Source organism: Perna viridis, chromosome 7 (assembly GCF_037379345.1).
Source record: "Perna viridis isolate PV_CMFRI_1.1 ecotype Kerala chromosome 7, ASM3737934v1, whole genome shotgun sequence".
Lineage (NCBI taxonomy): Eukaryota > Metazoa > Mollusca > Bivalvia > Mytilida > Mytilidae > Perna > Perna viridis.
The window spans coordinates 29,102,793-29,120,540 of NC_142451.1; the positions used below are offsets into that span (position 1 = coordinate 29,102,793).

Below are 17,748 nucleotides of genomic sequence, written 5' to 3' on the forward strand. Positions count from 1 at the left end.
CTTATGCCATCACTGGGATTTTTTATCCATGAAAAGACATGGCCACTGTTACTAAAAATAGAACATAGGGGTCAGATTGCACTTTTTTGCAAATAACTCAAAAACCATTGCCTTTAGAAAATTTCTGTCTTTGTTACGTTGTTTAACATCATGAGATGGACCTATGGCAAAATTTTCAAAACGATTGGTCAAGTGATGTAGGAGTTACAGCTCCTGAAACAGTTTTTTTTTGGCATTTTTCACATTTGCAAATTTGAAAATCTTCTTCTCAAAATCCATTGCACAGAATTCAGTGAAAGTTGGCATTTATGTTTCGTAGGGTATCCCACACAAATGGACCATTGGGATTGTTGTTTCATGAAAAAACATGGCCGCCATTACTAAAAATATAACATAGAGGTCAGATGGCAGTTTTTTGCAAATAACTCAAAAACTGTTGGAATTAAGGGGTCATAAGACAGGTTTTTGAAACAAATTCTAAAATTGTTGCCTTTAGCAAAATTCTGGTTCAGGTCATAAAAATGCTATGAAAAGCATTGCTAGCATTTGACAATTTAGTGGATTTTAACTTAGCCTGTCTCATTCCTCAAGTTTTTCAAATAAGCAAATGGTTAATCAGGTGAGCAATTCAGACTCTCTTGAGTCTCTAGTCCTCCTTCAAATTTAATTGGGAAGATATTGTAATGGCTGCATATATATTTACTGAAAATTATTGTTGTTTGGTATTATTCCTCTTATATCAGTCATAAATTCATGAAAATATTAATGCCATAAAACCTTTCTTGCTGAGACACCCCCCCCTTTTTTAAACACAAAAAAACAGACTAATGCTATCTATATAACTTTTTCACTGATACATGTATTGATCTTTTGATGTGGTCCCTTATGTCATAATGCGCAAATAGATGCTATGCCTGCTTTTTACATTGCTAGATATACTTTTCCTATGATATTACTTGCACATTTTGTTTGCATTACATCTATGTAATCAATCACACAACACTTCATTCTTACTATTATCTAGTACCTAGAATAATTTGGGTGAGATTTACTGACAGATAATTTAAGGGGGTTGATATATTAACTGTACAATATATAAGGAGGTTAGAGCAACCCAAAAACTTAAGGAGGTTGATATATTAACTTTACAACCTGTGGGAGGTTAGAGCAACCCAAAAGCTAAAAGGAGAAAGGAATTGCCAAAAAAACTTTATGATAGGGAGGGTGAAGAGGAAATTAATTGGGAGATTGAAGTTATTGTTTAAAACCAAGTAGGTATTTTTTTTAAAATTCAAAAATGCAAAATGGTTACAGTGAGGAAAGTAGTTAACTTCAGGGAATAAAGTTGGTCTTGTCTTAATGAAATGAACATTACCTGATGTTTTAGGTAGTTAACTGGACAATTAACATGAAGATTAGACATAGATTAAAATATTTATGGAATGACAGAAAGTTTCAATATCCTTATCAGTTAATTACCAAATGCATCAGGTGATAGATAGTAAATCAAGGGAAGAACAACTTCTGAACTTAACTATTTTACTTGTTGTAATCCTAAATCTATTACTGCTTTAGATACATAGTAACTATTCTAGCACAGCACTTTACTTTTCAGGATTAATTTTTTTTAAATTTTAGCACTATGGCTATTTTATTTTTTATTCTGTAGAGTGAAAACTACATTTTCAATGTACTACATGTACCAGTAGTTTTTATTAATAGAAACATAAACATCATGATGAAAGATTTACCTGCCATCATTGTGGTATGCAAGATGGGCAATATCAGTTTTAGATTTTGTGTGACATTGCCTTGAATGATCAGTGGCAATTGTAAGACAGTCTGCATTTCGTGAATATCTATTGCATTAGTACTCTTTTGAAATGCTGATTTCTTTTATTAGTTGAGGCATTCAAATGCACTTTTGTTACCTTTCCTAAACAATCTACAATTTATAAAGGTAGAAAGGAACTACATACAAGTTAAATATAAATAAAATGTAAAACAATTAAAGAAAATGAGCCAAAATATTTGGCCTTACGGACTTCGTTAGGGGCAAAAAGTATTGAGAAGAAAATTAACAACTGCTGACCCTACCACAGAGACAAGGTGCCCTTCAAAATTGATCTTGAATGTACAATTTGTTTTGTCTAAAATTCAGAGTCTGTCCTCAAATCGTACAAAAAACACGACTTTTTTTTTATCACAGATACTTGTAGACAGAATAAAACTGAAAAATGATAAATTGGTTACCAAGGTAAATAGAATGGGGGTCACCATTGTATCCTCCCTACAAGTACTGTGAATTTTCACATTATGTTTTTTTCTAACTGAAAGACAATGTAACATATATATAAGGCTCATGTTGGTGTCAAAAATACAGATAAAATGCATGAATGGTGATGGAATTTGTTTTTTGCATGGCCATGGCCCAACTGGGTAGCAACTAATCAGGTGCATGGGACATGATAGTTCAGAGTTGATATGATAGAGTTTTGTGTGTATTTATAGATATGTGTTGTGTGATTCAATGGAGTTTTATAGCAAAACCAATGATCATGTTTAGGGGGATAAAGTTTGTCTCCCGTTGATTAAATTACAAGAACCCAATGAAGGCAGATTAAACTTCTATCGTACAAATCAACAGTTGTTGAAACATTTAAAATGTCCTTCTTAATTGTTCAAAAAATGATTGAAGGAAGTTAATCAGGTGATTGTCATTTTATCAAAGGAAGAAAATTGAACATCACTATTTTATGGGCTGTATTAGTTTGATAAACTATTCCTAATTGGCTATTTGTCAAAACAGCCCTGTTCTAAACTATACAAAAAATACTGACTCTCAGTTATGTTCTTTTCTTGAATGAAAAATTTTCTAACTATACCTTCTCTTTCATGTATTTCTGTACTCAAGATTTTTATATCAGATTGAAGTAAGATTTCTAATAATTAATGACAGTTTCTTTAGAATGTTTTTTATCTAAAAATTGTAGCCCATTATCACACAAAATTGTTATTATTCGACACTGAGGCTGATATATACAGGTAAACATGTATAAAATGTGTAAAAAATTGAAAACAAGAATTGAATTCTAGGTTTCACTAAGTCTGATTGGACTGGACTCAGACGACGATGACAGTAGATGTCACATGACCCCAGAAAGACATGAGATCTGTCAGATGGTTCGGTGCCGCATGCAGAGCCTCAAGCAGCCTCTAAATGATTATGGTAGGATGATTTGTTGTTTTGTTTTACATCTTGTACTACATAAATTTCCATGTTTTATGCATTCGGGCAAACTTTCATGTAACAGAATAAGAAAAAATCAACATAAAATTCCATATATCTAACATTATTCTTGTGTAATGAAGGACTTCCCATGTCTCAAGCAAGGCAACTATAGAGAAAATACAGCTTGGAACATCAAAAGTACAACAATGCAAAGAAAGCCAAAATTATGCATCGAACATGGTATCCTGTACTTGATGTTTCTCATAAAATGTTGTCAAAAGGGTTTTTGTGGCAGTTATTCACTGTGCTACATTGTCAGGCAATATTCTGGCAAAAATTATACATAGAAAAGGTATCTTGTACAAGATATTTCTCATGGAATTTTATCAAAAGGCTGTTTTTGGCAGTTATTCCTTGTGTTGTGTTGCCAGGCAGAATTCTATATATCAACATAATGGTCCTTCAATATTCACATTATCTAAACGTAATGAATGTAAATACTGTTTTTCTTAGCTTTGTTTTTATCAAATATATATATTTTTTTTTTTGCTTTATGAACACCCTTTATTTGATTTCAGATTTTCTCCTTCATTAGACAATATTATTCATGCTGAATAAACACTCTTTAACTGGTTTTATTAGAAATAAATTATTCTTGGGATTTCCTTTACTGGGTTAATATATTTGTAGAAATTATGTTAAGTACAACTGTTTGTAAGAATCAGGCAAAACAGGAAAAATCTGGAACATGCATGTCAAAAACCCACTAATCTTACTGCACACTTTCACCGAAGGAAGTTCTTCACTTTTTGATCTCTGTATCAATGGAGGTGTTTGGAATTTTTTTTATTTCATTGTTAGAATATTGAGGTTTCTAACACAGTTATTTACCCCTGAAATAGTTATCAAGTGTGCATTTCTATGGATTTATAACTCATTCTACCAGAATGATATCTTGGTAATCAAGGGAACCAAGATTCTACTCGAAATCAAAAGAATATAATCCAGAGACAGAGACCTGACATGAAATACAGACCTACACAATAAAATCACATAAATAACAAAGTAACAAAAGTAAACAAGCAACTGAGACTCCACTAAAAACTAGGAGCATGGACGAGGTGCACGGGTAGGGTAAGTCTTGTCTAGTAAAAACTAGGAGCATGGACGAAGTGCATGGGTAGGGTAAGTCTTGTCTAGTTCTTCATTCTGATGGTACAAGGAGCCGGATTGCACTGTAAAAGTGGTGGGTAAATTTAATTTATTCTTTTATCCACTGATCCTCACTGGCCTCTGGAAATATTCATTTTTCAGAGTTCTACGACTGTCCCTATTCAATGCCAAACTACCACTTCAGCATGGCAACTAAATTGTGTGCATTATGTTTGATGAATTTGGTCATCATATGATAAATGTACATGTATTTTTTTTTCAGATGCTGCTAGTGACAAAAGACATACAATATCATATGTTATTATCAACCCTAGCTATGACCTTAGACTTAAGGAAGATGATATCATGTAAGTATAATAGTATATCATATATTTAGATTAAAATATAACTTTTTAGTATATGCATTATAAGTGTTTGTTTAAACCCTATATCATCTACCCTATATCACATACCCCTAGCCCTATATCATCTACCCTATATCACACCCCTAGCCCTATATCATCTACCCTATATCAGGCCCCTAGACCTATATCACGTACTCTATATCACACCCTAGACCTATATCACGTACTCTATATCACACCCCTAGACCTATATCACATACTCTATATCACACCCTAGACCTATATCGCACCCCTTCACAGACCATACTTGAAGTATGATTAAAATATATGATATAATGAATATGACATGTTAATATCTGTATCACATGCTGTATCAACCCTTGCGGGTGTTTCTAGCATAGGACGCTTACTCTACCGGTGCACCTGGTCCCTGCTCCCAGTTTTTAGTGGAGTGCGAGTTGCTCATTTACTTTTGTTACTTTGTATGTATGATTTTAGTTACTTTCTGTTCTTTGTCGTGTATGTCTGTTTTCCATGTCTGGTCTTTGTCCCTGGATTACATTCTTTTGATTATGGCTATAACCTTGGTTCCCTTGATTACTTCTTGACCTATATCACATAGCGGGCCGTTGGCCCTTGGGGTGATATAGGAGTCTCGGGTTGATACAGCATGTAATGCAGATTCTGACATGTAATATTCAGTATATAATGGCCAATTGCTTCTGTGTCTTTGGCTTATTAGCCAATATGTGTATAACCCAATTTTCTTTAGGAACCAAAAGAAATTTCAGCCAATACCAAATTTTTGTAACAAAAAAAAAATAAACAATGAAGTTTTAGGTTCGACAGAAAAGAGAACTATTCTTGTTCTTTCTATTAAAATAAATGCTTCATATAAAAATATGAAAGAAAATCGAAGAATTCTAATCCTTTTTAAAAAAATATATTTTATATAGAAACAAGAAACAGGGTCAAACAAATGTCTGAAGATTTTTATCATCCAAAATATTTTGCTAAGTTGGTTTAAAACAAGAACAAAACATTGCTGCAAACACACCTGAAATTAAAAATTTGACCCAAAAAAAATACTTTCTACTTACTGGTATCTATTAAAATTATTTTTCAGATTTTTAGTGAAGCCTAGTTCACTCTCCCCTCAACCTTCACCTTTGATTGATGAAAGGAAAAAAATGGTCTCCCAACCAAGAGAGGAACCAACAGGGGCAGATAACTGTGATATCGACAATACAAAAAATAATACCAGTCCTTGTGATAGTAAAAAGGAGCCAAACTCATCACCAGGTTCTGATAAGGTATATTGTTTATGACAATGTCCTATTTATACCTACCCCCATACAATTTTGCATGTGAAAAATTGCCATGACTTCTATCAGTTCAATTCACATATTTTTTTTGTCATTAGGAAAATCTTCTAGCCCCCCAAGAAACTTCAAGTGAAAAAAATTAAGAAGAATCAATCAAAAGAAAAAAGTCATGAAAAAAACTAGATGATTAAAGAGATTAACTTTTACAGGTTCAAGTGGAATAAAAAAATTATTTGAAATTTTTGGGGTTAATTTCAACTTACTTCTAATTTTTTTAATATTTCTTCTCTTATGATCTTTACCATAAAGTGTATAGTGGTAGGTAATTTTTGCGGATGCTAATTTCCACAATTTTTTCAGTGAATAGGGGTATTAAACTTTGGCTGTCTCTTTTTTTTGCATCTTCAGATATAAAAGAATGAAAATCATATGCAAAAATTCTAGATGTAAATTTGGCAAGCTTTTATTTTTGGGATTCCCCAAACCGCGTGAATTTAGTGAAAAAACTTGCATAAATTTTCCACTATACAGTATGTCCTAGGATGATACACTGAATTATAATCTGGGTCCCTGGTCAATATCATAAGCGACCCTTGGAAGGCAAAAATATAGACTCTGGTCACCACCGATGGATATGCACAATATATGAGTAAATTGACACTTATGAAATAAAAATAAAAACATAGATGAAGTTATCTGATTTAACTAAATTATTTTTGTTCATTTGTATCAGAAGTTGATATAAGTAATTATATAAAAAAGTTTCGACATATTTCTTTTAAATTTGAATATATGAACGTATAAAGTAAATAAAATAACATCATATTCGCTCAGCCAATCAAAAGACAGAAGACGTCACTGGTGACCTGGGGTTATATTTTAGAGAAACTTGTGGAATGGAAATATTACCCGGTCTACCAGGTTACACAGAAGTATTGATAAGGCCTCTCTTGTTTCTAATTCCTTTTTCTTGCAGGTTACAACTGCCTTATATTATCAAAATTTATTTTTAAAATATACTCTCAATTACAGATTCCTGTGGTATATGTGGATGATAGTGATGATGAAGCGTATCCTCCAACACATTTAGCACACTTCCATCTCGGTAACAACACTGACCATAGGGAGAAAGCTGCAGCCACGAGGAAACAGTCCGAACCAGACTTATACAACAATCATAATGACTATTATCATAAACCTCTCTCGGGTAAACAGTCAGCTCCGGAACTTAGAAATTCTAACACAGGGCTAAAAGGCACTGTTGTCTAAATGTAATTCCCTCTCGAGCGAACAGTCAACCCTAGAACTTACAAATTCTAACACAGGGCTAATAGGCAATGTTGTCTGAATGTAATTTTCTCTTGAGTATACAATCAGCCCCAGAACTTCGAAATTCTAACACTAGGATACAATGCATTGTTGTCTAAATGTAATTCCCTCTCATGTAAACAGCCAGCCCCATAACTTAGAAATTCTAACACCAGACTATAAGGCAAGGTTTTTTTTTAATCATGATCTGTAATTACCGGCCATTTATATGGTAGATTATATCTTTTGGTGTATTTGTCTTTTTAGTCTATCTATTTTTCTATTGATAGAACTGTTTTCACTAGTGAATATAGTGCTTCACTCTATTTATTTTTTAAGCACTGTGCTATCTGAAAATGGTTTGGTTTTACTGTACTTAGAGTACTGTACTCACAGTGGCCGAGATTATTTTGAAAAAAATAAAATTATTTCAAATATGAGTAAAATTTTTTTTTACTCAATCATGGACTCCAGCTTTACTAGGCTGCTGCTGGAAAAAAAATATTGTGCAAAAAAATATTTCTAACTCAACAAAATCCCAGCCCTCTCCCTCTTTGAAAAGAAAATAGTCTGTGAATAAAGAATAATTGATGGAAATTGACATACTCTTGAAAGGTTCTAGTATTTGTGATTTTAAACTAGAAACAGTAATATGATATAAACAATGCTATCTGTAATAATACGATAAAGGTGAAACCTATTAATGCTCCTGAAGAAACATTAATAAAAACACCTGTGATAATTTTTATCAGCTCTGATTTGATGTATTATACTCATAACCTTCAAATATGGTACATTTTGTAATGATATATGGTTTTAATTGTCCTAAAGCATTATACTAATTGTCATGGTTTGGAATTCATAAGGAATTATGGGTTGTCATGGTCCAAAATGTCTTTGGGTCGAATTGTGCGGCACTGGTAAATATTATGGTTCTTATCATCTACATCTGTTGCAAGAGTGACCTTGTTCAAATCGAGACTAATGAGAAATCACTCCCTTTCCTTTTTGTAAACGTGATTACATGCATGATCTTTTGTCATTGGTTTTTTTCTCACTGTTATATTTTTCCCATTTTTCACTTTTTCACATAATATATATCCTAAAAATAGCATCATTGGTTAATGATAGCATAGGTATATTTTATTGGAAAGTAATTTTTTATATTGCTTTTCTATTTTGTTCTATATGCTTTTATATTTATATATTACAGAATGTGCCCAAAAGTGAGTCATATTGTTAGATATTTTTAGTGCTGGAATTTGTAAGAATCAGGCAAAATTGAAAAATAATGAATGATGTTGAGAAAAAAAACACCAATTTCATTATTTGACAGTGTGAACACCTAGATTATGGTGTTTTGAAAACAAATTGACAGTTTATGCGTTTTAGAAGTATTGGAGAATGCAGAATAGTGAGTTCAGATTTACAATACGAGGGAAAAGTGAGTTATCTCCCTTTGATGATGAAAATGCTATACATTTCATATCATTTAAACCTCAAATTATTGATACTTAAAAATGAAATTAATGCTATTTCTGAATTTTAGGTCATTTTTTTAATAAGATTTCATGGAAAGACTTGTGTTTTTTCCACCATGATTCACCCACTGCCTGATTCTTATAGTAGCACTTAATCTCTTTGCATTCTTTTTAGCAGTAATCATTTTCCAGAAACTATTGCATAGCTTATTCCCAGTTGTTTACTTTTGTCTTTTGTTTTTCCTTTTTTTTCCTTTAGAATGAATTGGATCAGAAGGGTTTTTTTTTTTGTTTATTTTTGATATACTTGGATTGTTAAGGTCCATCTAAGTTAATTTATTGGTTATCTGGCCTGGGTTTCATTAAAAAATCTCAAGTTGAGAAATTCCTCAAATCCTGAGGTTTTCCTCAAATCTTCAATTTCAAGTGATCTGATTGATCAAAATTTGAGGTGAGGAAGGGTTTGAAAAAATCTCAATTGAGATTTTTTTATGCAAACAGAACCAGAACATTTGTCATGGAAATTTACAAGAATGGCGTTTTCTCTTTTGAGCTTTTATTGCTTCAAAAAAAGTATTGATAATGCTTTTTTTATATTTTTCAAAAAGACACAAAATGAGAGAGATGCCATTTCATTTTTTAGCACACCTGGACCTGGTCTCATAAAATATTTCAAACTGAGAATTTCCTCTCCTTAAGGCATTTTCAGCCATTTCAGAAAAATTTATTTTTATCTCCTAAATTACTAAAAAGTATTTGCAAAAGCAGTTCGGAACGAAAAGAAATACCACTATTTTGTAACATATATTTTTGTCTAATGTAATTCAGATATTTCTGACTTTTTGTCATATTTCCAGACACTTTGAAAAGGAAGGGTGCCAGTCAGGGTTCCTCAGGAAAAAGGGGATGCTTGGACATTATTTGCCATTTTTTGTCAATTCACACATGAAAAAGACAAATTTTCCAATAAAAAAAGGGCGGTGCCATCCCCCTGCATCCCCCTCTGGATCTACCACTGTGTTTACTAGTATTATCTCAGTGATTATTTCTTAAGCAAGTCATGATAATATGATCCTTTTGATATATTTTAGATCTCATTTTAATAATCCCTTTTCATATCCCCAGCTTTGACTTAATTTTATTTTTCAGTTCTAAGTAAAGGGAAGCAACTTTCAAACCTGACAGACTGGTTTACTGTCCCATTGGACATCAGTAGACTTCAAATTCAAATATTTGATTTATCTGAGTACTTGAGTACTTTGATGCTTATAAAGAAATTATTTCAAGCTGTTTAGGTATTTTCCAAAGTGAAAATTCCTTAAGTTTCCAAGAAAATTGTTCTCTGTCAGTGGGTTATGTCCCTTTAAAAAGGCTTGCATTCTGTAAATATGAACATTTATTGATGCATTGAGTACAGGTTGACCTAAGAATCATGCAAAACAGAAAAAGGTGATAAGTTAATTTAATCAACTTTTTAAGGGATGACCTTTTGATCTTGAGAGGGTGGCTTGGATGATTTTGTCAAATCTCAATACCACTTTTTTATATACATTGAATCAAATTATTTATTTTCATTTTGTAAGTAGGATCAGAAAGATTTGAAAAAACTAAAATATCTTTTTCTCCCATCTTCAAGATCAAAATATTCATTTTCAAAAAGGTCTGAGTCAATTTTTGAGTCAACTCTTCCAAGACCCCCCCCCTTTTTAAAATCAAACCTTAAATACAAAATACAAATCAATGATTTGGTTAAAAAGAAGAAAAAGGTTCAATAGTATTGTTGTATTCTATTGGAAATTATATATCTTTTTTTTCCTAAAGATCATCATTAGCTCACCTGGGCAAAAGGCCATGTGAGCTATTGCCATTACATTGTGTCCGTCATACATCGTTGTCATTGTCCATTAACTTTTTTTAAACATCTTCTGCTCTGAAACTATAAGACAGAATGTAACCAAAATTTGAAAAAAGAAAAAAACATGGCCATCATTACTAAAAATAGACCATAGGGGTCAAATTGCAGAATTTTGAAAATAACTCAATAAAAGTTAAGCTAAAATTAGCATGGGTAAAATTGTTCAGCATGATGGAATTGACCTACTCCACAATGTTCAGAAAGTTCTGTTGATGAAATAATGAGTTATGGGTACTGAAGTGAATTTTTTTACAGAATTCTACATTTCCAACTTTGAAAGACTTCTCCTCTGAAAATACTTGATAGATTGAAACAAAACCTAGCTTGAATGTTATGTAGCTTCAAGAAACTGTGTGTGGGGATTTTTGATATGGCAAAAAAACATTGCTGCTGTTCCTAAAAATAGACTACTGGTAAAGTTGACATATTTTGCACATAACTCAATAGCAGTTGGGTTTAGCTAAAATCTGGCAGGGATGTTCAGCATGATGAAATGGACCTATGTCGAAATTTTCAGAAGGTCTCATAGATGAATAAGTTATGGGTCCTGAAATGGATTTTTTTTATGAATTTTGCATTTCTAACTTGGAAAATTTTCACCTCTGAAACAACTGGATGGATTGAAACAAACTAAGCATAAATGTTATGTAGAACATCCCTAACAATCCATGCGTGGGGATTTTTTATTTTGCGAAAAACATGGCCTTTGTAACTAAAAATAGACTGTACGGGTCAAAATGCAGAATTATGTGAATAACTCAAAAACATTGGGGTTTAGTTCAATTCTGGTAGGGTTGTACTGGTAAAGTTGTTCAGCATGATGAGTTAGACCTATGCCAAAATGTTCAGAAAGATCCGTAGACAGATAAACAAGTAATGGGTCCTAAAATGGATTTTCTCCTGAATTTTACATTTCCAAATTTGAAAATCATCTCCTCCAAGACTACTAGTAAGATGGTAGGATGAAGTTTAACCAAACATGGCATGAATGTTTGTTACGATATCTTCAACAATCTGTGTAAGGAGATTTTTGATCTGTTGAAAAAATATAATATGGTTACCATCACTAAAAATTGAGGATTATAACTTGAAAACCAATGGGTTTAGCCAAGATTTTACAGGCAAAAATGATCAACATGGTGAGACAGATCTATGCCAAAATTTTCATGAAAATCTGTTGATTGATGTTGGAGTTATTGTTTTGAAGAGTCCAAAAATAGCTATGAAAGATTTGTTTTGTAAGATGGATAACGAAGTAAGGTCAAGAATCCAGCTTTAGAAAGCTTAAAAGACTTTTTGACCATGTGAGCGATTCCGGCTCTCTTGAGCCTCTAGTTTTTTAAACAGTCATTTGCTTTGTTTTGTTTTTTTTTTCATTTGTTTTACCATTACTAATAGACATACTGGATACACAAGAAATATTGATTTCTCACCCTCTACCTGATTCTTAAATGAGCCTGTACTAATATGGTATTGATTTTTTCTGGGATCTCAATTAGTTTTTTTCTTTTAAAATATTATTTTTCGTCATTACTAATTTTCCATGGGTTCTGTCAAGTGAACATATTCATGGGTATCAACTTTTGCAGTTTAAAAAAATGATATGCTTGTTAAAGTGCTTAAATTCAAGTTCACGGGTTCTGTTCTGATGGTTTTCTGTCCACCTAGAAAATAGAAAAATCAGAACACCAGAAAAGTTAGAATGTTTACAGTAGTTCAACTATGATGTGCTTTTGTTGATTGTAATAATTACCCTGTTACACTATTACACATATTTGTAATTTGTCCAGTGATTACTGATATTGCATATTAGGATTTTACTTCTACGGAATAATATATAATAATATTTCTATTTCAATTGCATTGTACAATTCAGGCGCGGATCCAAGGACTGGTGTACCGGGCGTGCGCCCCCCCCCCTAAATCGGTAAGAAAAAAAAGTTTCACCCCATATTTTTTGCCTTGCTTTGCACGGCATTTAATTCAATTTACGCCCCCTCCCCCCAAACTCAAATCCTGGATTCGCCCCTGCAATTATCTATTTGATATATTGGTGCTTTATTGTGAATTTTTTATGAATGAATGTTTTGACCATTACATATCTGTTTTGAATATTGTATATCATCTAATGTGATGTTGTGTATGAGTATGTTTTTGTAGTTCATATCACTGCTTGACCAGGTATGGATTCAAGGATGGGCATGTTCCCTCCTAAAATTTGAAGAAAGAAAACATTTTAGCACAAAATCTGGATTTTTCACAAAATTTTTTTGCTTTGCTTCACTCAGCATTTAATTCTAGTAACACCCCACACCTGAAATCAAGGAACCACCCTTATTGACTAACCTTGCTTATCTGCATAGCCCTTTCTATATACAGATCTATATTTGGGAGAAAACCACTCTCCCACTTAAATCTGCCATTTCAAGAATGATAACTCTTACAAAGTGGCAATTTCAGGTTCAATGTATATAATTCTTATCTCAAAAGTGGAACTTAAGCATGGTATGTTGGTTCATAACTGTTTTGAATTTGAGTAGTGAATTTCATGTTGACATGCATGAATCACAGTTTGTCCAATATTAATAAAGACTGCTACAAATGAACCTAAAAACCTTTCTGGTGGTACAAATGCAATATAATTGAAAGTTTAAATCTCATTCTTAATTGTCAAGTCAAATAAATTTCAATGTAACTAATTTTTTTAGCTTTGAATGTCCCAAAAATATGACACATCTTGCCCTATATATCTTGAAGTCTCGCAGACCTGTGTTTATATTTACTTCAGTTCTCCCTTAAATCTGTCCAAACTTACACTACAAAAATGTTTTTTTTCGGTGGCAAACACAGGAGCAGGTTTCCCTAAAAGTGGATCTTCTAATTATTCTTTTAAATTTTTTTTTCAACTGAGAATATTATTGGTAAAAATGACAGCCTGGAATCCCCAAAGTCCATCCTTCTATAAATTCCTGGATCTGCCCCTGTACTGTGCATGTTTTCTATTTTTGTACATTTTTCACATTGTATACCTGCATATGTTTATTTATTATATTTATTTTTATGGATTTTGTACCGGTCAATCATACTGATCTTGATGTTTATAATGTGCAATATAGAATAATCAGGCTTTATTTAAATACTTAGTATTCATGTTTTATATATTTTGTTTTACATGTGTTCATTTTTGTTTTTGTTTTACATGTGTACATTTTTTGTTGTTATTTTGTTTTTGTTTTACATGTGTACATTTTTTTTTGTTTCATATGTGTTCATTGTTTTGTTTTACATTCATTTATTTTTTATCTCAAATCTGTTTATTTTCTTTTTATATTTGTCCATATTTTTTGTTTTACATTTGTTCATATTTTATTTTGTTTTACATGTGTCCATTTTTTTTATTATTCATTGGGTTAATTTTTGTTATCATTATTTCAATGTTTGTTATTAATGCTATTTATGAATAATCGCACTGTTGTTATACATATATATTTTAAACCAAATTGCTATTTAATTTAAAAAAATATTTGGAATGAAAATATTACCTTATTTTTATGTATAGGTAAAAGAAAGAGTATTTCATCATGTTCACTTTTTTTAAGGTTGTAATATGCCCTTGACATTCATATCTTCATCTCATTGCTTTGCAATAAGAGTTACGGCAACTATAAAGTTATTCATATGGATTCTCTTGATTAAGATATACAATCTTATTAATACGGAGAACGAGTTTGATTTTACTGTGCATTTATGAGTATGGAATATTTTGCAGAATTCAAAAACAAATTCTAAGCAAACTTTCATCATCAACAGCTCAAAAGTACAGCCATGATTACCTTGGAGTTTTGATACATTAAAAAACAATCTAAAACAAACTCTTTTTTTAATTTATACACAGGCAAATGTGCCACACATGTGAATCATATGGTTTGCATCATATGATTATCATATAAATCGAGCACCATATGATAATCATGTTTCGGTATACATATGATTATCGCATGATTATCATATGATTGTCATATGTTTTTAAGCCAAAATTACCATATTAGAATCACATGCTAATCATATGACTATCATATGTTCAATTTCATATGATTATCATATGAATCGAGCACCATATGATTATCATGTGGCACATTTGGCTGTGTAAACAGGTCTTGCCTAAACTGACCCAATTTAAAGTTTAAAAGGGGTTTGGTTTAGATAGGTGTTCAATGAATCAATTTCTAAAATACCTTTAAATTGACATTGATGACTTTTTAATATGCCTGGTTTATACAGGTTTTGTTATTGCAGGGTTTGGCTTAGACAGGTTTCACTGTATACTACACTCCTATAGCCAGTTAGTATTAAAATTTGGGTTTTCGTGAGGGTTTTCTTAGTTTATGAAGTTTTTAGCTTACTTCGAATAAAGATTTTTACACCATCTTGTAATAAAATCAACAAATGACCTTCTGACTTGGTGCCTTACAGAATTACAATTACACACAATACACAATATTATGCTGTTGTAGTCTGTCTGGCATTCAGTTAAAGGATTCAGGATTTTTAGATACTTACTTTATTGTGTTATTTTTCCCAAGTGTATTTCGTCAACAAATACAAAGTTTTTCATAGCATTTTTTTCCAACTAACACTACAGTTCTAGTGCATGGATAATCATAGTTTTTTTTTTTTTATTTGAATATTTGATATTAATATTGTTATTGTATGTAAATTTATCTGATATTTATATGATGATCACTTGCATTTAATTTGACATTTTTAACAGATTCATTCTGCTATAGATTTCAAGGTCGAGTTATGCTATTTTTATACCCATTAATAACTTACTTATGCGACATTTATAAATTATTTCTGTATGATGTTCAAAAGAACAAGTTTCTTTCAAGTGAAATCTTGAAAGCATGTGTTCTTTTATTTGTTTGGTACCTGATGAAGCTTACATGCAACATTTTTAAGCTTGTAGCCTTGATGTTGATACTCTTGACAGAGTTTAATGATACTATTACATGATGTAAGTGTTCCAGTGAATTGTTCAACCAATTGACTTTCAGCTATGCCTTTTATGTATATTGGTATTTGGTAACATGCATCAGGGTTTTAAGAACACCTTTTTTATGTTCAGTACCCAATGTCATGTTTCTTCCTTTATACAATAGTAAGTGGATTTGCATAATATAGTATTGCTACATATTTTTATTCAACCTATAAAAACCTTTTTAATGCCATAGTTAAGCAGCTGTGAACTGAACATATTTTTTATGAATCTCATAAGTGGACAATTTATAGTATTTGAAGGCCAGTTTCTGTTGCTCTCTGAAATTAGAAACAATACTGACAATTTTGGTGGCTGCAAATATATGATTCTAAAGATAAACATTTACAGATACATTTACTCAACAAGTTAAATTCAATTAAGTCAGAAGTCAGAGACAATTTACAATAATCTGCAGCTTCTTATTTATCTTTTTTCAATTTTCCTGGTAAAATTTTTGGACAGTTAACTTCAGATGATATATTGGGTATTCCCTTAATTGAATGACCATTACACAGTTAAATGCCTTTGGAAGTTAATTGGACATTTGAGAAGGAGATTTAAACTCTCTGTTTGAGTGGATCAGATAAAAAAATTAAATCCCCTCAATGGTCCAGTTACTTAACTACCTAAGGTAGTTCATGAGGTATTGTTCATTCATTGAAAAATAAAACCAAATCTATCCCATGAAGTTAATTGTTTTCCTTGCTGTAAAGTGGTATCTACTATGAAAATAGGTCTTTTGTAGTTGTCAGCCAATAACATGTTTGTTAAAAAGTGTATATTCCCTGCTTGAAGAAGGCATAAGAAAGATACATGATACATATGAATTTTGTGATTAAACTTTTGCAGCCAAAAACAATTTTGCTAGACATGAACTCTAAACTTCAACCCATTTTTTTTGTTTTCTTTAGTATTTTTTCCAAGTTTTATATGGTTCAGTCAGTACTTCTGTTTATATGAGTGAAATATTTGAAGAATTTATGTATTGTTTGGTAAATACATATTACATTTCCTTGTTGAAATAAAGACTCTCAGCTTATTATTTTTTATTATTTTGGAATCCTCCACAAACCACAACAAACACACTGCACACCCAATGGCAGGTCCAGAGTTTTAGATAAGGGGGCTCCCAAAAAAATTTCTTGACAGGATCATCTGTGAGGATCAAGAAATCATACTAAATGACTAATTTGCTGGATTACTATTGAATCATACTTCTTTCTGAGTGTTTTTCATGATTTAATACACACAATTTGTCAACAATTTGTAAAAATTGCAATTTTCAATTTTCTTGAAAATGTCCCTTACCCTAGGTCTACCTCCTTAAGTTGTCAGAGCATTGCCTACTAGTGCTAGCTGATGTGTTGAGGCATTGGCTTACTGCAAGACCTAACGTTGGTTTGGCGGACAAGTCTTCTTTAAGGTATGCCAGTTGAAGAGTGAACGAGAATTTGCAACATGTCCAGACCTTACATATTACAACAAGGATTAATATATAGCTTATATTTATTTCCTTGATTAAAATAAAGGTACCGAGAAAAATTGATACAAGATAAAGTTGTATGTCCGTTTGTTAGTATCAAATTCGGCCTTAAAAACTTAGTCCAGATACTATCATTTAGTAGGCAGTGGCTATTTTGCCAGATCCGGTAAAATAGCATGGGAGTCTATTTTGCCGGACCTCATTAAAGTTTTGATTAACGATGATAAGCTGTTGATATATTGTGTATTGTTTAAAATTGTATATGCAAGCTTCTTACTGACTATATATGTAGGGTATATTGAATACATTTCAATTTCTTTATATGATTTAAAAAGAAGTATAATAATTTTCAATCAGAAATCGGATCATCCTATATAAATAATAAAAATATGTAAATTATACTTGTGACGAAAATATGCAGATAATGTAGAAAAGAGTATAAAGTG

The 17,748-nt window shown here is 31.7% G+C and overlaps 1 protein-coding gene and 1 long non-coding RNA gene across 2 annotated transcripts in view; one reads left to right on the forward strand and one right to left on the reverse strand.

Annotated features, from left to right (window-relative positions):
• The window catches only part of LOC148612169 (uncharacterized), a 34,584-nt gene extending 28,663 nt beyond the window's left edge, over positions 1-5,921 (reverse strand). The window contains exon 1 of the long non-coding RNA XR_015924342.1: positions 5,850-5,921. This is a non-coding gene — a long non-coding RNA (uncharacterized LOC148612169). The remainder of the gene's footprint in view (positions 1-5,849) is intronic.
• Positions 1-16,858, forward strand: part of LOC148612168 (potassium channel subfamily T member 2-like) — a 94,238-nt gene extending 77,380 nt beyond the window's left edge. Inside the window, exons 28-31 of the mRNA XM_088593365.1 lie at positions 3,097-3,229; positions 4,668-4,752; positions 5,876-6,062; positions 7,107-16,858. Of these exons, the coding sequence (XP_088449491.1) occupies positions 3,097-3,229; positions 4,668-4,752; positions 5,876-6,062; positions 7,107-7,343 (642 nt within the window). The 3' untranslated portion in view covers positions 7,344-16,858. The remainder of the gene's footprint in view (positions 1-3,096; positions 3,230-4,667; positions 4,753-5,875; positions 6,063-7,106) is intronic.
• The last annotated feature ends 890 nt before the right edge of the window (positions 16,859-17,748 follow it).